Genomic DNA, 19,104 nt, shown 5'->3' with positions numbered 1-19,104 from the left:
GCCCCACCACCCTTTCCTGTCCTAAGGCTTCATCTCTCACCTGTGGGGTTTTCTGCCAGGCTAAGTGCTGCCCAGGGTCTAGTTTGGTAAGACCTGGGGCTCATAGCTAGAAGCAGACACCGATAGAGATATCCCACAGTAACCATACTATGTGGCCAGATACTGTGCTCTATATAGTCCCGCTCAATCGAGAAAGGTTTAAATAGAATTACCAGCTCCATAAGGCTGAGTTGAGGCTATTACTATGTAAATTGCCCACAGCAGCTGGGAGGCACCCAGATCTGACCTCCAAAAGTTGCTTGAAGACAAAACAGGAAGAAAGGGGGATCTGGGGCTGGGAGCACCTGATGTGCAAGAGGTGCTGAGCTAAGTACAGAAATGGGATGTGAAAGTTGGGGGCCAAATCATCCAAAAGGGAACTGAAGAAGCTCGAGGATGACTTAGGAAACTTCTGAGTCCCAGTTACCAAACAATGTCAACTCTGACCCCTGACCTTTCCATGTTTTTGGTGGGAGAATCCAAGAGGTGGCTGCTGGACACATGTTCTTTCGTCCACTCAGACCCGTGCCCCTGTCACCGCACTTTGGTGGCCACTGGTGATTCTGGTGGGGGAGGGGGCTTGTGTCTGTCACACTGGCTAACAGAAAGGATCCTTACACCCGAATCCAAACAATCGGAGCTTTCTACTCCCCTGAAAATCAGTTGGTTCAGAGATGCACCTATGACGTAGACCTAGGGAAGACTAAAAAAGCAGATTTATGTCAAACATAGAGCTCTATCCAGGGGACAGTAGGGTCAAAGCCCAGAGCGGGCAGAGCCCTGGAAACATGCTCTAAGTGCTGTCCAGAACTTTTTGCAGTGACAGAAATGTTCTACATCTGCGTTAGAATAGGGAGCCACATGTGGCTACCTGTGGCTACTAAGCGGTGCCGAGGAATTTCGTTAACCTAAAGATCCACACGTGTCTCGTGGGTACCCTATGGACCCTTTTTCCAGTGACACGGCCCTTGTCTGCCAAAGAGCTTGAGCCAAGTTTTTGCCACTTGCAAGTTAGGTCCCAATTAAATAAAAGACAGGGGTGCCTTCCCTTGAAAGAACACTGGAATCTAGAATAGCAATCCAAGTCTCCATGACGGAGGAACAAGGCAAGGGATCGGGGCAGCGGGAGGAACAGGGGAGGTAAAGAGGAGGGAGGGGCCGAGTGCGATGCCCACCGAGTCCTCACGTTGGACCAGACCTGGGATTCTTAAATATAGTTGTATTTTTTCTTCTCCGCACACACTTCAATCACACCCTTTCTGCCCCCACCCTCCCAACTACAAACCAAGTGCATAAGACACAGCACGGCACGCGTGAGGGGGCACCTCCCTTTCACCAAAGCTGGGGGCAGGGCACAGCTTGGGGATGGAAGAGCCTCGAGGTAAAAATGGAGGTTCTAGAACCCGGTGGGCGCAGTTCTAGACCATGGGAAGGGGACCAGGATGCAGCATTAGTGGTAAGGTTCTAGATTCACCAGCCAGGACCTAGAACCCAGTGGTTTCATGGTGGGCCTGGCGGTTGTGGGGGTAGAATACAGCCAGTTTTGTCCTTAGCAAGGGGATTCTCCCTAGAGGGCACAGGAGTCTCGAGATCCAGGGAGAGAAATCGGACTCACGGAAGGAATAGGATCTGTTCTAGAAAAGGCCAGAAGGACATGGAGACCAAGACCGTATGTTCTCCAAGAGAAATGAGAAGCCAAGTGGTTCTGCGCCTCCCTTGCTTGGCAGAAGTGTGGAGGAGGAGGAGGGAAGCAGGTGGGAGAGGGAGCCTCCAGGCAGAGCCAGATACCCCAGGGAGGGCAAGAACAGAGTGAAAACATGAGTGCCCTGTCCTGGAGCCCCAGTTCTGGAGTTGAAAAAGAGGACCTTCTGCACTCAAGTCTTTGAAAGTGCTCCAGCTTTGGACTTGATTGTCTCGTTACCAGGGACACCACGTGGTTTCCGGGGCTTGGTGGTCCCCAGGCAAGGCCTTAGCAGGGTGTGCTCAGTAGGCTGCAGAATTTACAAGCCACAAAGGGCTCTAGAAGGCAACAGACCGGGTTTCCTAAAACCTCTGGCACCATGACGGGACGATGGCAGATTCCTGGACACTCGGACCCAGGCCAGGCCTAGGGGGACTCCAGGGCACAAATGATACATTCTGGAACCCAAGAAAGGCACCGCGTTGTGGATTCTGGAGTGTTGGGGATTCCAAGAGCTGAGCTGGAGGTGCTGGAGTGTATAGCGGAGGGGGCGGGGCTGTGAACCTTCCAGTGGAAGGTTCGGGATCTGGAGTGGGGGTTATGAACAGCACAGTTCTGCATCCGCCCTCGGGATGAGGGAGGCCCCGGCGGGCGAGGAGTGTAGGGTAGGGGACCTAGTTGCGCTCCTCACCCAGGGAGCTGGCAGGGCTGAGGGGTTCACTGGGGGTGCTGACTGAGCTGGAAGGCACCGTGTCCACTGAGCCGCGCTTGCTTCCGCCGCCCATGGAGGACGAGCCGGAGGCGCGGCGCGGCCACTCTGGGGCACGGATGTTGCGCCGGTCCTTGGCGGCCTCCTCTTCCTCGTCGTAGCGCTCACCGTCTTCATTTGGTGGCCGGTCCTGGGGATCCTCCTCATCTTCGCTCAGGTGCGGGCTCGAGTGTCGAGACAGCGAGGGTGACGGCGGCACTGAGGCCGGCCGTGGGTAGCGGTAGCCTTGGGTCTGTGTATGGGGACATGAGCACAAAGGGCAAAGTGAGCGGTGGCCCCCAGTTCTGCCCAGGCATCCACCACCCCCGAGGCCTTCTGATTCTAGGAAGGAACCCCCACCCTCACCCCCAAGCCCAGCCCTCTAGCTCCTGGCCCACCAGAGAACCCGGGTCCACTCACCGCCTCAGCCTCGTGGGGCTCGTAGGTGAAGTCCTCTGGAAAAGCCTTGGCCAGCGCCATGTGGCGCGCGGACATGTAGTACTTGAAGGAAAGAAGGGGAGGGGGCATCAGGGGGCGGGGCGGGCGTGGCTCCAGCCCCAGGCAGACGTGGAGCGGGGCAACCCTGGCCACACCTTTTATGCAGATGAGCACGCTCTGAAGTACCGCCTCCTAGGCCCCTAAGCCAATTATCCATTTCCTAGCTCCACCCCGTATGTAGACAGGCAGAGCTGTGAGTGGACAGTCTCTGAGGCAAGGCTCCTTGGCCACACCCTTATGCAAATGAGAGAACTTCAGACTTTGGCGGTCTTCGGCAGAAATTAATTTCTTAAAGGGACAGCAACTATGACAAGTAGGAGGAGACCGTACCCCCTTCGCCGGCCTTTGAGACTGAGGAACCAGAGACCCAGAATTCGGAAGCGGCTGATTCACCAGCAGAGGACAGGAAAGGGAGTTATACCCGGCCTAGGTATTTCCAGTCCAGAAGGTCAGAGAGGCGCTCGGTACGATTCCGCTGGATGATGCGCTGCCGCCGGCTCTGCTGGCAGAAGCTGTAGAGGAAGGAGGTGAGCTGCGAGCAGGAATCATCCAGACTGCGGAACCGCCGGTCCAGAATGTAGATGCCTGTGGGGGCCAGGACGGGGACTCAGAGAACAAATTGGGGAAACCTTCATTCTCCTTGGGACTCTGTGGCACCAGGACCCTCCTCCCGAGGGGACCTAGGAGTCCGCCCCGATCTGTTTTCTCTTAGTGACCCAAGGGTCCACGCCCCTCCTCCCCAGGATCCAAGAGTCCTGGCTCTCAGTCTGGGCGCTGACCGTAAGCCGAGGGGTCTGCGATGTGTTCCTCCATGAAGCAGCCGAAGCCGGAGAGGTTGGTGGAGATACTGGGGATGCCCATAACCGTGCACTCAGCTGCGGGAAGTAGTGAGAAAGGCCTCCTTAGCTTCCCGCCCCACCTTGTCTGAAACCGCAATAAAAGCCTCAACGGCGCCCTCTACTGGCAGTTTTGCCAAGTGCCGGGAGCTGTGCTGAACAAGTCAGAAGCAGCTCGAAAAACTAGGCTGTGCGTTAGACTGTTTGTTATAGTCCCTATTTCTTAGAGGGGCAGCTAAGGGTCTCAGAAAAGGGAATTCACTTGCCCCAAGGCCTCGGGATGAGGAAAAGTCTATAGTTGGGCGGTAAGGATGCTAATTTATTGATTGAGCTTTGGACCAATGTGTACCACTTTATTTAATTCTCACACCCCGTAAGATGCTTTCTTGTGCCAGACCATACTGTTTTGGCTATCACAGCTTCATAGTCTGTTTTGACAGGAGGTAAGAAAAGGTCTCATTATTACTATCGCTGTGTACAGAGTAAGTACTTTGCCTTGTTTACTCTCTTAAATAGCACTGAGAAATGTTTCGAGGGGTTTATATGATTCTCATATGATGTTTCTAAAAACCTCTGTAGGCTGCAAAAGCAGGCATTAACTATAACAGGGCTTATGGTGAAAATAGGGCACTGTCCGACCACACAAAATGGATGCACCATTTTAACCACAGATGAAACGAAACTGGCAAAACTAAATATCATGCAAGCACAGTTTAAAAGCCTTGTTAAATTACTCATAAATTAAGAAATACTGTAGCTAGCGTGGTATTTATTTAGCCTTAAAACCATATGAGAACCGCAGATAAGCGGTTGCAACTCGGAGCCCATGTCTAAAGGGAGCCAACCTCAGAAAGTGGGGAGCCGACGGGCACTGGGGACAGCCCGGGGAGACGTTGCCCCAGCCACGTTCGGTTTTGTTAGTGAACTGTGCATTAAGCCGTTGTCATCAGCAAATTGGGGGAAATCACATGTGAACTGTGATATCAGTCTTCCAGTTACACATCACATGAGCTGCTGTGTCACAGAAACACACTGTAGCAGAAAAGATTGTTCCTGTATTGCAAAGGATGAGCTTGGGCTCAGACAGAGCCAGTCCCTGGTCCCCGGATCATGCCAGATCTGACGAGGACCCCACTGCCATGCAGCACTCACCTGGCGTGTAGCCCCATGGCTCATAGTAGGAGGGGAAGACCCCAAGGTGGCAGCCACGGACAAACTCCTCATAGTCCACCGGGAGCAGGGGGCTCGTGGAGGAGAGGAACTCCGGGTGGAAAATCACCTGGCAGTGGAAAAGAAGGGCTCAGCCTGAGGCACCTTAATTAGCTACTCTCTGTCATCCCAGAGTGGCCTGGAGGGTAAAAAATCTTGTCTAAAGTCACACAAGTCAGTGGCAGGACAAAGATTTGAATCCAAGTCTGTCGGCCTCTGAAGCTAAGGCTCTTTCTAAACAAAGCAAGCAATCCTTCGATAAACAAGGGGAGGTGGGAAATATGAGGTCCAGGCTCCCCCCACCCTCCGGCAAAGTGCAGGACCCTCACCTTGACCCTGTCGGCACTACTATTGAAGAGGCCAATTCGACGGATGGTGGTCAGGATAGGGTCCGAGGAGTCGTCCAGCATATTGTGGGTGCACACAGGGGGGAAAGACTGCCGCTGTAGGGGGCACAAGTGGGGTGGGGGTCAAAGAAGGCACCTGCTGACCCTGAGGATCCAAAGAGACTACAATTCCCACCAGGCTGTGGGGCATTAAGCCCAAAAGATTACTGAGAGTTGTAGATTTCCTACTTGGCTCTGTCTATAAAGGTTCTTTCCCCTTTCGCCACCCTGAACTGAAAAGAAACTACAGTTCCCAGTTGTCTTTGAGGCAGAGCCAGGGTTAACGAGCCCCGTGGACTACCCTTGGCTCTATCTTCGAGAAAATCCCAAGGAATGATAACTCCTCCCAGTCGACAGGACAGAGGATGCCAATACGGTAGCAAAGTGCAGGTGTGGCCGAAAGTTGTTGTTTTCTTATGAAAATCCTGGCTCTTTCTCTCCAAACTCCCTCTACTCTCTGTGCTGTATCCACTGCCTCTGCCTCCACCCCAACAGAGGCCCAAAGAAACCACAATTCCCTGCGTGGGAATTATCACTGAATGAATTCTTCTTCCGATTCTCACTGAAGGAGGATAGGGCTAGTATGATGGAAGTCCCAGGAGACTACTGGAATGTAGAGTTCTTTGCAACTGTTCCGTCCTTTCTCTCATTAAAAGTTATGCTCACCTTTAGTTAGTTGTCTACTGACTCCAGGGGCCCAAGAAACTGTAACTCCCAGCAGCCCTCAGTGAGGCAGGCTGCTTTAGAGAACTACTGGAAATGTTAGTTTGGCTAAAAGCGGGTCACACCTTGTTTACGAAACTTGGCCGTCAACGTTTCCATTCCCCAGGAAATGTCTCACCAATCCCGAACAAAGGGAACAAAGACGCTTGACTTCAGAGAATGAAAGAATCCTAACTCCCAGAAATCTCTGGGGCAGAAAGCCCCAGGGGTTGCTAGGAACTGTAGTTCTCATTTGGTGACTGAATTTTTCCCCTAAAGTTTCCCATCCACATAATTCCATTAACCTCAGGAATCTAAAGAAGCTCCAATTCCCAGGGGTGTTTGGGGACTACGACACAGCCGGTGGGGTAAGACATAGCGCCAGCGGCGTGCATTCAATGTTCTTCAGGTTATCAGTGTTTTAGATGACCTCCTGGGCATTCCCTAAAGAGGCCCACCGAAACGGCCACTCCCAGCGGTCTCTGGGGGCAGAGGTGGAGTTGGTGTGCAGCACAGCCCAAGGACAACTGGGAGTTGTGGTTCTCCTCCAGCAGTCTTAACTTTCTAAAGTCCACATGGTCCCTGGGGACTCAGAAAACACAACTCCCAGCAGCCCCTGTGGCATAATGAGCCCTGGGAAGGCAGGCGGCCCTAAAGGCTTCTGGGAATTGAAGTTCTGCCAACCAGCGCTCACACCCTTCTGTGGACCTCCGAATGGATTCCCTAGAAAGGTCTGCCCAATAAAGTAGGACTCCCAGTAATCTCCCGGGTCAGAGCTGACATAGCGAGCTGCCCTTGGGGCTGCTGGGAATCGCCATCCTTCTGCTCCGGGATCCAAACTGTACCTGCGTGGCAAAGATGGCTCTCTTCATCATAGTGAAGTCCTCCTTGTCCAGCATCTTGTTCATGTCTGGGAGGCTTCCCCTGCAGGGCGGGCAGGGGCATGCATCTGAGAAGGGGTGAGGAGAGGGGCCAGGGCCTATGCGGGTACCGGGCTGAGGGTGGGGGCACTCACACCAGCAACGATTCGTAAAGCTTCCTCCCAAACTTCTCCTTCACCGCGTTGGCCGTATCCCTGGAAAGAGCAAAGCAACATCACATACACACCGGCCATTTACTGTTAGGTTTCTGGGGCTGCTGGGAAGCTGAGGTCTGAGCAGCAAATCCCTGGGGATTCCAAGCTAGAGGATGGAGACCAGGGGGACAGGCCCTGGAAGGCTCGGATCCCTTGTGCCTCGCATCAGCTGTGTGGCCAGGGACAGGTGGCCTTCCCTCTCTGACTTCAGTGACTCATCAGTCAGATGGAAATAAAAATAGAATCAACCTCAGAGGTTAGCAGTGGGAACTGATGAGGTCATGACAAAAAGGTGCACGGTGCCCAGCACACAGCGAGCTTTCCAGAAATGTCAGCTATTATTAGGACCTGTACTAGTCCTGGAGGTGGCAACACTGAGCCCCGTTTTATAAAAAGGGAAAATTATGTGCGAGAAGAAAATTTATGTACACAGATGAAGCTGACGAATAGTGCCACCCTCTAATCCACTGTCGTTCCTCTGGTCACAATCCTCCCATAGCTCTGGCCTCACTCCTGCCCCATTGGCTCTGACCCTAGCCTCAGGGCCTTTGCGCTTGCTGCTCCCCAGATCGACACAGGGCTCCCTCATTTCCTCTATTGGTCTCTACCCAATGGCACTTTCTCAGTGTGGCCTGTCCGCACAACACTGTCACAGCCTTTTTTTTTTTGGCACTTTCTATAGAATTTTCTAGAATGTGAGCTCAATAAGAGAAGGGATTTTATCTTTTTTGTTCCCAGCTGTGTGTCCCAGGGCCTGGAACAGTGCCTGGCACATAGTAGGTCCTCACTGAACACCTGATGGCTAATGAATGGGTTTCACAGGTGAGGAAACTGAGGCTCAGGGAGGGGGAGTGGTTTGCTTAAAGTCGCCAAGCCAGCAAGGGTCAGTGGCACGAGTTGGACCTCGCTGGTTTGATATCAGAGCCCTGGTCTTGCTGTCACACTTGTCCTGCCTGCGACTTCTTAATGCCACCGAGCTGGAGGCGTCTTGAGCAAAGTGACTTCACTAGAAATTGGTGGGGCCGGATGTTCACATTACAAATGACAAAACTTAAGATTCCGCTGGACCCAGAGCACAGAGCTGGGACCCCGGGCCGCGGGCTGCTGACCAAAGTTGCTTGCGCACGGCTTGGCCTTTGAGGGTTTCCACGTTGAAATTGTTGGTCCGAGCCGGCATGATGAAGAAGGCGACCACCGTCTGCTCGCTGCCGTTGACCTGAGGTGGAGGAAAGCGGGCGGGTCAGGGTCACGTGTGGGGAGGCTGAGGCCATCCACCCTTTTCCACCGCCCAAGACCGTCAGGACGCTGGCGTGCCCTTTCGTGTCAAGGGGGTTCCCTATCACCACCTCCCTGGGTCTCTGTTCCCGCCAGTTATGTACTGATTTTCTCGTCCTCTCTTTGTCCCCTGGCAGCCCAGGCAGGCCTTACTCTGAGCAGATAGTTGAGCCGGGCCAAGGCCTCCAGGAAGACGTCGGCCCCCTTGTTGGAGAACTCGTAGCGGCCGGCGATGAAGAAGTACAAGGTCTTGTCCAAGTTGAAGTCCAGGTGCCTAAAGAAGCCACACAAGGCCAGGTGAGGCTGAGACCCTCGCCCTCAAGTCCTGGCCTTGAAACTACAAATCCCAGAAGCTCCAGGGGCAAAGAAGACCACAGATGGAGTGGAGGCCACATGGAGACTCCTGGGATTTGTGGTTCTTTAATGCTCAGCTGGGGATCTCCTTCAATACTCAGCTATTGTTCTGGCACTCGGAAAATCAAGAGGCGGAGCCCCTAACCTGTCCTCTCTCCCGAGACCTAGGGATCTGGCCCACGTACCCATAAAAATGGCCCCGCACAAACTCCTGGATTCGGGCCTTGCTCTGAGCATGGAGGTTCTGGAACTCATGCATGGCAGAGAACTTCTTCACATTCAGTCCATTGGGGGTCACGATATCTGGGAATGAGAGAGATGGTCCCATGTTTCATTTCTTCGTTCAGGTCAATGTGGTTGAATGAATAAATGAAGGAAAGACCCCTTCCTTTCTTTCAGTAGCTCCTCTAGGAGTTCCCTCGGTGACATGGCTGCCCTGCCTCTCGGATGCCTTCTTGCACAATATTACTTGCTCATGTTCATAAGCATAACTACAGCTCCCATCAGCCCCTGCACATGACTAACCTACTAAACAGGAAACTAATCTACTCTGGGGCTTCTGGGAGCTGTAGTTCTTTTTTTTTTTGTCTCATTCCACCCAGAGGTGGGAATGATTAAACATCCCCATCCTGCTTCTCCTAGAATATATCCTCTATCTTCAGGCCTCCTTTATGGTCAAAACCATTTTTCTATCCTCACAGAAATGAAAGCATATCAACGAAAAATTATAACCCCCATCAGCTCCCAGGGTACAATTCCAGGACTACAAGGAGCTGAGCAGCCCAAAGGCCTTCTGGGAGTTATAGTTCTTGCCTTACATCCATTGAGAACTGAGGCTATAGTTTAGGAAGAGTAAGTGGTTCTAACACTGCTTTTCTCAGAAACAAAATCCAATGACCCTCCACCCTCTTTCAGAAGACCCATATCTACATTAGCCAATAAAAGAATTTTACCATTTCTGAGATTAATATCAACGAAACTACACTTCCCATGAGTCTCTAGGGTAAACAGCCAGGCAAGCCTCGTATTCAGGTCACGAACGTAGGGCCTTCTGGGAGTTGTAGTTCCCTGCTCTTCACAGTGAGAAAGTTGATACGGCCTTTGCGCAGTCACCTGTCTCGTTCGTGTCTAGGGACCGCAGCCTGTCCCCCTACCTGGTTTCCTCTTGAGTAGGTGCTGAGCCTCGATGGCAGTGATCTGGGACACAGTCGTGAAGACGTGAGCGCAGTGGGCTGCCGCTCGCTCCATGCAGTAGCGATGATAGATTTGTCTCTCACCCGCTTCCTTGTCCACGTTGAACTGGGCGGGAAGAGAGAGCAGTCAGGTCAGGAAAACTGGGTAGAAGCCTGGAGGTGCAGACTCCTGGCGGAGGTTGGGGCTGGAACCTGGACTCTTGGGTCTGAGGGAGGAGGGTGCTGGGGACTTTGACTCCTGGGTCCTGGGAGAAGAGGGAGCTCCATCTCCCAGGGCTTTGTACACAGTGTTATGCTGTTCTCAAATATTGGCAGCCCCCACCTGCCGCACTCCCAGCTCACATTCTCCAGGTTGTTGTAGAAATCCACAGCGCCAGCACACAGGTATCGCCCCAGCAGCGTGGCGTGGGTGGTGAAGATGGTGGCCACAGACAGCCGCCGGGCGCGGCACAGGCAGAGCCCGACGCCCGCCAACCATTCGTGGAAGTGTGCGACCACGTGCGGCTTCTCCTCGCTCTGGGCCAGGAACTGTGGGGCAACAGGGAACGGGGCTGTGCTGTGTCTCCATGCGTGCTGTGAGGACAAGCAGCAGTCCCCAACGTGGACCAGGAAGCAGGGGAGAGGTAAGTCTGTCACCGCCACCACACGGAGTGGATGGTGGCCTGCTGCAATCCCCACAGGACGAGGAACTGTACGTTCCTGGGGCGGCTGACCCCATCCCCGGAGGCTGATGGGAGCTGGGCTTATTTTCAGACAATCTTCTAAGTTTCGGCAAGGCTGATTTGGAAAGATTGAAGTTTTACTGTCCATAGGTCCTGGGACACAATTCCTGGAGACCTTTTATCTCCGTCACGAGTAGACCCGCAGCCAATCCCGGCCAAAGGACTACAACTCCCCGAATGCCCTAGAAGCAGCCAGTTCAGATACTGTTTGTCCCATGATAGGGGAAATGAAGTGTCTTGAGCCTTCTAAAACCTAAAAGGGGGTCAGAACCAGGTCTCCTAGTTCTCATGAAAACTGGGGTTTCCTAAAGATCCAGAGCCCCACCTGAGAGTCAAGTTCAATCACTAAAAACCCCAGAATTTCCTGGGCTGAGCCCTCCAGCCGGCCAACCTCCCCAGAAGCTAATGGCCCAGAATTCCTATACTTAGAATGAATGAAGCTGGAATTGGGAATTTGAGTCCTTGGGTTAGAGGACTCAACTCCCAGAATGCCCTGGGAGAAACCAGCCCCGCTCTGGCCCGGGGGATGGTTGCCATCATAGTTTTGGGCCTGAGGTTAAAAAGGGTGACATGGCGACCGGCAGTGGGGCCTACCTCACCCAGGAACCAGGTGGTGAGGAAGCCAAAAAGGACGGCGTCGTTGGCCTCACGGTCGTACCAGGGCACCCCGATGTTGCACGTGTCCCAGAGCTCCCCCTTCCAGCGCTCCAGGGCCCAGGCCGAGGCCCCCACGTCGAGGAGTACCACGAGGGGGCTGCCCTCGATCAGCCAGCGCCCGAAATATGCCTGTGGGGACCCATGGGGAGGCTTAGGGCATTACCAGTGTCTGGGCACAGCGCGTATGCCAGTCCCACCCACGGGCACGTGTCGGAGCTTGCTGCCTCAGCCCCGCCATCTTGTTTCTGCGTCTGCTGCTCAGTTCTTACTCGCCGCCTGATTTCTCTATCTGCCGTTCGTTTTTCCCACCACGATCTTTTCCTGTCTCCGTCGCACCATTTTTCCCGTCCCTTGCTTAGTTTCCAGAACTGCTGCCCTCCGCCCCCCGCTGCCTCCTTTCTGTCCTTAGAACCACACGTTTTACATGTCTTGTCTCTGTGTCCCCGCTGCCTTGTTTCTGTTTGCTGCCACATTTCTCTCCCCAGCCCATCGTGATGCTCTCTGCCAGGATCTCTTCTTTCTGCTGCTAATTCGTTCCCCTGGCTCCTTTTACTGTTCTCGCTGCCACATTTCTACCGCCGTCTCCCCTCTTTCCCCGCCCCGGAGCTGTATTTTTTTATCCACTGCCATGTTTCTAAGCCTCGCTGTCTCATTTCTGCCACCGCCACATTTCTCTTGTCTGCTTCTTTCTTCCTCAGACCTTGGTGTCGTCGTCATTTCTGGGCCTGGTGCCACAGCTCTGTCCAGCTGACAGTGATCCTCCTCCCTAACCTGGCTTTTCCCAGCCTCGGGAGCCTGACCCCGATGCCCCTCCCCGTCCCAGCTGTTGTCTGCCCTTTTGCTGGGGGGGCTATTCTTAGGCCCCCAGCACGTGGGGAGCAGCTGCCATGGGGGGAGGGCTGGGCTAGGGTTCCTTGGGGACACCTCTGGCCTGACTGGCCTCCAGACCCCACCCCAAACCAGAAGCTGAATGAAGGAACCACTGTACCCCTCCCTCCCAAGCACCAGCCTGTCTGTACTCAGCACTGCTGCCTCGCAGCTCTCTCCCTGGGCGGCGGCCATCTCTGTGTGCTCATCCTTCAGCCCTCGTCGGTGGCCTGGAACGCTCCGCTCCTCTCTTTGATCCCGGACTCTGCCCCTCTAAAGCTCTGTCCCCTGGGACTGCCCGATGACCTCTCCTTCATTAGTATTCCACCTTCCTCTCTCTTTCTAGGTCTTTCTCTCTGAAACACCGGGCTACCTCTCTTCTGTGTCTAGACTGTATCTCTTTCCGTACTGCTCTAGTCCCTGGAGGGTGGGGAAGCCATCGTCACCTTTTGGGACACTCAGTCTCTCTCCATCCGCCTCTCTCCCTTTGTCTGCCTGTCCACCTCACTCTGCGAGCTTGGCTGTTTATAGTAATAATGGTGATGGTGATAATAATAACCACAACGATAAAAGCTCACCCGCAGTTCTAACTTCAGGCCAAGAACTGGGCTGAAGACTTTATTAACTATTTCATCCTCCCAACAACCCTACAAGGCAGATTCCGTTAGCCAAGGTCACGGCCGCAGGAAGTGCAGAAGCTGAATTTGAACTTCAGGCTCTAGAAACCCTACTCTGGCCACCTGCCTCACTCCATGCCCACCCCCCCTCCCCCGTCCGGGTCCTGTCTGGCTGTCCGTCTTTCCATCTAGCTCTTTTTCTCTCTCCCTGGGTCCGATGATCTTTGCCTCTTGGAACTGTCTCTCAGTCTGTCTTGTCCCTGCTGTCTGTCTGTCTCCATTCACCAATGTCTGAGAGCTTGGGGTTCACCCACCCACTTCATGGCATCCTGATCTGAGTGTCAATCTTAACTCCTGTGTCTGCCTGGGAAAAAGTACCAGGTTATCCTGTGCTTCTGTCCACGCCTCCCTCTCTCCCTGGGGCAGGCCCCCACCTACCTGCCCTCGGCCGAGCCATGTCCCACCTTGCAGCCCTTGCTGTTCATGGAGTCCAGCGTCCTCTTCAGAGCTGGGGTCGGGGGCTCGAGCAGTTCCACCTGGGTCCTCACACCCTGCTCCGTGTACGGTCCCACCAGGTAGTAGTTGTCACCCCACTCATCCCCTGTCACCTTCGCCTTCGTCTGCAGCACCGTGTAGATGCCACCCACTGTGGGCCCAAGTGCATGAGGACAGGCCCCAGCTGAGGTGCACAGGTCTGGGCCCTGGGGCAGGGTGGGGGACCACGGGTGGCTCTAGGGCCCCGGACCGGTGGCTTAGAGGGAAGAGGGGACTGGGGGCCCATGAATCACAGTCAGAGGGAGGAGGGGGTAAGGGGCCGGAGGGCAGTCCTCCCGGGCCTAAGGGAGAAGGGAGCTAGACTTCTGAGTCTGGGAGATGGGGCTGGGGGCCTGAGCTCCTGGGTCTGGGGGAATTAGGGGCCAGGTTCCCAAAGAAGACAGACGCTGACAAGGATTACCAGGACCCAGACTCCTGAGTTCCCGTCTTACGAGAGCTGGATTTAAATTTTCAGCCAGGCTCTATGACAGAGGAGGACCCTATTCAGCTTCCCACAGTTGCCCAAGAGAAGCAGGACTCCCTCGTCCCGCAGGGACTCTGGTGACCTGTCCCCCAGTCTCCTCTCCCCAACCAGGGAGACAGGCAGGCGGGGCCCTGCTCCTCCCAGGACTCCACTCCAGACCCATGAGTCTGGGCCCCCAGCCTCCTTACTTCCTGAAATCTGGGCCTTGGTGATACATGGCTCAGTGTTTGCCGGCCCCTCCCATGGTGTAAGGCTCAGTTTCTCTCTCTCCCAAGACTCAGCTAAGAAAAACCCCAGTTTTTTCTCTTGTGAGGGGTGAGACCGCCTAGCTCTTGGGCTAACAGCCTCCCCTGGTTCTTTACACCCTGAACCTCAGGCTCTCTGAGGCCTGCACGCAGAAATCCGGGGCCCCAGCCACTCCCATCCCAGGGCCCAGCCCCTGACCAACTTGGGACTTGCCAGCCTTCCCTCATTCCAGTATCCATACGTGTGTGGCCACAGGCTCCTCTCCTTCTAGGAACCCATAGCTCAGGCCCTCAGCACCTCCAGAGCCCAGGTGTTCAGGCCCCCAACCATTTCCCACCCTGGGATCTAAGAATTAGGGTCCGCAGCCCCCTCTCATCTTTACACTCAAGTGACCAGTTCCTCCCTTCTCCCTTCACGACTTATGCATCCCGTCCCCGGTCAGCTCGCTCCCAAATGCGGACGGCCACTGCTCTGAAACCTACCCGTCTCCCAAGTTTGCACTAAGAAGTGCAACCTTACCCCCATCCCCACCACCCACCTCCTTCCCTGTTCAGGACCCAGGTCTCTGGTCTTTCAGAAACCTCCCTCCGGGACGGAGGAATCTTTCATCTTAGCCTCTTCCTCTCCAGGACCCAGGACCCCGGAGACTCATCCCCACTCCTCCAGGGCCAGGAGACACATCACAGCTCTTCCCCAAGGACACAGGAGTCACAGGCTCCTTGCCCAGAACCCAGGAGTCATGCTATGTAGCCCTGTCCCCCTACCCCTCAAGAGTCCCGGGCACCCGTCCCCGACTGCCCTTCTCGTCCGGGCCCCGCCGCCTGGCGTGCTCACCCTTGTTGGCCACTTCCCAGGCCACCTCGAAGAGCACTGTGTTCTCCATGTCGAATTCATCCTCCCAATCCTCCAGTCCTGGCAGTGAGGACATGGACAAAGTGCGGTTAAGAGGCATGGCTGACGCGGGAAGGGGACTCCAAGGGCCACAAGTAGGGGCTCCGGAGGCGTCCGAGGAATGCACCAGGCAGGGTGTGGGGCCAGGTAGCTGGTGCCCGAAGGGAAGCTTGCAACGCCTTCGGCTTCCTATTGCACGACCGCACCCCGTCCTGGGGCGCTCGGACCTAGGCAGCAGGCAGCCGCAGCGTCACTGAGCGCTGAGGGCCCCCGGCAGTAAAGCCTTGCGGCCGCCAGGAGGCGGCGCCCGTCCCCCGGCCAGCGCCATTGGCTCGCGCTCGGGGCGGGGTCTCTCGCGCATCCTCATTGGTGGACAGCGTGGGGCTCGCTCCGCCCCGAGACCGCCTTAGCGGTCGTTGCGCTAGCTGATTGGCCCTCGGCTCTGCCCATCTGAAGCTTGAGGCCCCAAAGGTGCGGGGGGAGGGAAGTGGGTGGAATAAGAAGGAAAGGGAGCGTGGGGGACGTGTGCTTGCTCAGAGAACTGCTAAGAATTTTGCAATCGGCCTCAGCAAGGAGGCTTGGGTAAAAGGAGGAGGAGCCAGAAGGCCTTGGGAACCCACCCAGGAGTTTCGGCCTCAAAAGCGACGTCTCGCCCTTACTTGGAGAGTTTGCATATTTATGAGGAACCACCGACATCTTTGGAGGACCCGGCAGTCTAGAGGGGCCAGAACGCCTCGTTCCTAGAGTGTTTCCGGTTCCGTTAGGATATTGGCGGTTGGTGAGCATCATGGCAACCGTGGTAAGTGCCGGCGTGCTGGGGACGGAGGAGCGAATCCGGACTCCCGGGGCTGGGGGAGGAGGATGCTGGGGGCCCGGACTCCCGGGGCTGGAGGCCCGGACTCCCGAGGCTGGGGTCGGAGGGGCTGGGGGCCCGGAATCCTGGATTCACGTGGATGTTTACTGTTTCGGTGGTCAGAACTGACCCCATCATGTTATAGCAGCTCCAACTTCCAGCCCCCTGGGCGCAGTCAGTGGCCAGTTCTGCAGTCCTTCGCCCTGAAGTCCATTGAGGATTGTATGTCTTGGGCTCCAAGGCATCCAGGAGTCTCGGGTTACTGACGGTGTGAATGGCGCCCGAGTACACGGGAGAAGCTCAGGCAGGACCTGTCCCGTGTGCTTGAGAGCGTGGAGTCTCTTAGGGAGTCTTGAGCCAAAAGGAGTGTCGAGAACCTAGAGGGTGTCAGCGGAGAGGGAAAGGACTGGGGCCCCCCCTCGTACTTCCAACACCTCATACGGGGCATGCCCAGTGTGGATGGATGCTCAGTGAATTATCACGTGACTCTTTGAATGAATGAACGTGAACTCTATTAAAGTGGGCCCAGGTTCACTGGGCCTGACTCCAAGTACTTGTTCAAGAAACACCTGAATGGAGAAGGGATGCGACCTTAGCTCGGGGGTTGGACTGAGCTTCCAGATGCACAGGTTACCATGGTGACCCCAGTCAAGATGGGGGAAGGATGGGGGTGAGAGTTACTGGTGCCTGGCGGGAGGGGGTGAAATTTGAGTCTTGCTGTTACCATGGCAAGGGGGTGAATAGGGAAGCAGAAGAGGGAAGGGCAGCGGCCGTACTCCTGAGACTCAGGTCCCATGGGTGTGGATGAAGTATTGGAGGGACGAGGGGCTGGCGGGTGCCAGTTTTAAGATGACCCGTTTCCATGGGGTTAGCGGGCAGCAGGGGGTCAGAGAGGCTTGTGGTGAAGGAAAGGCCTTGTAGGAGCTGGGTTTGTTTCTGCTGAAATTGCTAAGGGTTGAGACTCTGGGATCCGTGTCTGTTTTTTGCCTCCAATAGGGTCGGATAGGCCGCGCAGGCATCCGTTGGTATGTTCTCAGTCCTCTGATAGTGGTTTAGGGGCAGTGGCCAGTGGTCCTGGTTCCCAGCCTCCTCTGAGAGAGTAAGTGGGAGGGGCCACAGACAGCAGAGACAGAGCCTTCTCACCATGTGGACCTCGGGAAGTCTAAACTCTAGGTTCCAGAGCGGAGAGCTGGTTCCCTTGGGTTGGAGGGTTGGGGCAGGTGGCCGAGGAGCTGGGTGAGCATGCTGGCTTCTTAGGCTTCCCTTTCCTGATCAGAAATTATGACATATTCCAAAGCGTCAAAAAATAATAGGCACCCAAGGACCCACCACCCAGATTTTTTAAAACAGCTTTCTCGAGATGTAATTTACATCCCATACAGTTTACTCATTTAAAATAAATAGTTCAGTGGCTTTTAGTACATTCACAGAGTTAAGCATTCTCTCAACCAATTTTAGAACATTTTCATCACCTCAAAAAAAAAACAAAAAACCTCTTCTCGACTATCACCCTTCAATCCTGTCAGACCACCAGCCCTAGGCAGCCACTAGTCTGCTTCCTGTCTTTATGGATTTCCCTATTCTGGACATTTTATATGAATGGAATCAGACAATATGTGGTCTTTGTGTCTGGCTTCTTTCACTCAGCATAATGTTTTCAAGGTTCATCCAAGTTGTAGCGTGGATCAGAACTTCGTTCCTTTGCATGGCTGAATAATATTCCACTGGGTGGATAACCCACCTGTTTTCATCTGTTCATCTGTTGATGGACGTTCAGGTTGTCCCCACCTTTTGGTTATGAATAATGCACATTCATCTCCGTGGTATGTGTGCATCTCCCTCCCCCACGTGGGGAGGGATGGTGGCTGGCTTCTCGCTCTGGTGAGCCAGGGACACAGGAGGCCTCAGTACCTGCTTCCTGAATGAGCTCAGCACTTCGGTACATCATTCAAACCCCAAACACTGAGCCCGAGGTGAACAAATGAGGGGCGGGCTTTGCCCTCGTGGGATACACGTCCGTGGAGTCAAGAACATTGATCTACGAGTCTCCCTCGTGAGAGTGATTACACAGGGGCACCGGACTCCCAAGGGAGGCCCTTCCTCCTGTCTAGACATCTGGAGACCCTAGAACTAGCCTGGCAGGGGCAGAGGTCAGGGAGGGCCTTCCATAGTGAGCAGAGCTTGATCTAATTCAGTGAGGGGGTCGGGAGAGGCCGGACTCGGACCTGCACATGCAAAGGCCTAGTGACAGCTGGGGTGGGGTGGTGCAGGGGGGGTTGGGAAATCGGGCCAGATCGTGCCCGCTTGGTGCCTGCTCTGTGTTGGTGCCTGTCCTTACAGTTATGGGGGATGGTGAGGGCTGCTTCTTCACCAGATAATTCCTGGACATCAAATATGTGCTAGGCTGTGGGGACAGATCTCTGAATGAGACAGACACAATCCTCGTCTTCCTGGGACTCAGACTGTAGTGACGTCAACCAGCCAGCATTAGTCGGTGACAGCGGAGAAGGGCAGGAGTCACTGGCATCGGGGTTGCTCGCCTATCTGCGTCGGGGGGGAGTGGGAAGGATTTTCTCATGGGATGGGGCAGGCAGGACAGAGGACTTGCTGAAAACTGGGACTACAAGTTTTCTTCTGACGCGTCTTCCTCCACCCACAGACGGCCACAACCAAGGTCCCAGAGATCCGTGATGTGACGAGGATCGAGCGTATCGGTGAGTGAGCGAGGAACGAGACCCAGACCCTGCCCACCCCGAGCGCCCCTGAAGAGCCAACCTGCCTGGGACCCCCGAGAGGGAGGCAGCCTGTGCACCACCTCCCTGTCTGATGGGGGATCCTGAGTCCCAGAGAGGGGTCAGATGGCACGTGGGGGGCCATGCTGGGTCACAGTCCCAGGCTGGGCCGCTGGGGGCTCGGCTGCCCTGTGGGGCTTCTGGGTATACCGACACCCTGCTCAGAAGCCATAGAAGTGGGTATTTGCTGAGTGCTTACTGAGTTTAACTCTGAACCATATCGTGACTGTCACCCCCTTCTTAGCTGAGGTAACTTAAACTCAGGGCAGTCATCACCGGTCCCCGTTCACACAGCGAATGAGCCATGGATCCAGCAGCAGGAAGTTGGGGCGTAGCGGGGCCATCAGGGTGCAGCCTTCACAAAGAGCTTTCGTTGTAGATTCTTTCAGCACCTCCAAGGGAGGCGGTGCAGGCTTACCTCACTTAACTGTGCTCTGCAGATTTT

At 55.0% G+C, this 19,104-nt stretch overlaps 2 protein-coding genes across 4 annotated transcripts in view; one reads left to right on the top strand and one right to left on the bottom strand.

Moving 5' to 3' along the window:
* Nucleotides 1-1,238: 1,238 nt before the first annotated feature.
* GYS1 (glycogen synthase 1) lies at nt 1,239-15,282 on the bottom strand. 2 transcript variants are annotated; one of them, XM_011374572.2, is made up of 16 exons: nt 14,958-15,282; nt 13,324-13,505; nt 11,313-11,504; nt 10,339-10,524; nt 9,958-10,102; nt 8,989-9,106; nt 8,603-8,723; nt 8,284-8,390; nt 7,115-7,174; nt 6,945-7,023; nt 5,341-5,454; nt 4,955-5,081; nt 3,746-3,841; nt 3,388-3,551; nt 2,889-2,969; nt 1,239-2,721 (listed from the first exon to the last, which is right to left on the bottom strand). In XM_011374572.2, the coding sequence occupies exons 1-16, from the start codon at nt 15,073-15,075 to the stop codon at nt 2,395-2,397; spliced, it is 2,217 nt and encodes a 738-aa protein (XP_011372874.1). In that variant the 5' UTR covers nt 15,076-15,282; the 3' UTR covers nt 1,239-2,394. The 2 variants fall into 2 exon arrangements, 1 of the variants encoding a protein (XP_011372874.1); XR_002776114.1 differs by lacking the exon at nt 1,239-2,721 and having other exon boundaries at nt 3,297-3,551; nt 14,958-15,281.
* Nucleotides 15,283-15,501: 219 nt separating this feature from the next.
* The window catches only part of RUVBL2 (RuvB like AAA ATPase 2), a 15,429-nt gene continuing 11,826 nt past the window's right edge, over nt 15,502-19,104 (top strand). The window contains exons 1-2 of one of the 2 annotated variants that reach the window (XM_011374571.2): nt 15,502-15,813; nt 18,527-18,581. In XM_011374571.2, the coding sequence (XP_011372873.1) occupies nt 15,802-15,813; nt 18,527-18,581 (67 nt within the window). In that variant the 5' untranslated portion in view covers nt 15,502-15,801. The remainder of the gene's footprint in view (nt 15,814-18,526; nt 18,582-19,104) is intronic. The other variant, XM_011374570.2, reaches the window with a different exon arrangement.

The sequence above is a fragment of the Pteropus vampyrus genome, unplaced genomic scaffold, assembly GCF_000151845.1.
Source record: "Pteropus vampyrus isolate Shadow unplaced genomic scaffold, Pvam_2.0 Scaffold250, whole genome shotgun sequence".
In the NCBI taxonomy this organism is placed as follows: domain Eukaryota; kingdom Metazoa; phylum Chordata; class Mammalia; order Chiroptera; family Pteropodidae; genus Pteropus; species Pteropus vampyrus.
This window is presented reverse-complemented; position numbering and strand designations above follow the sequence as displayed.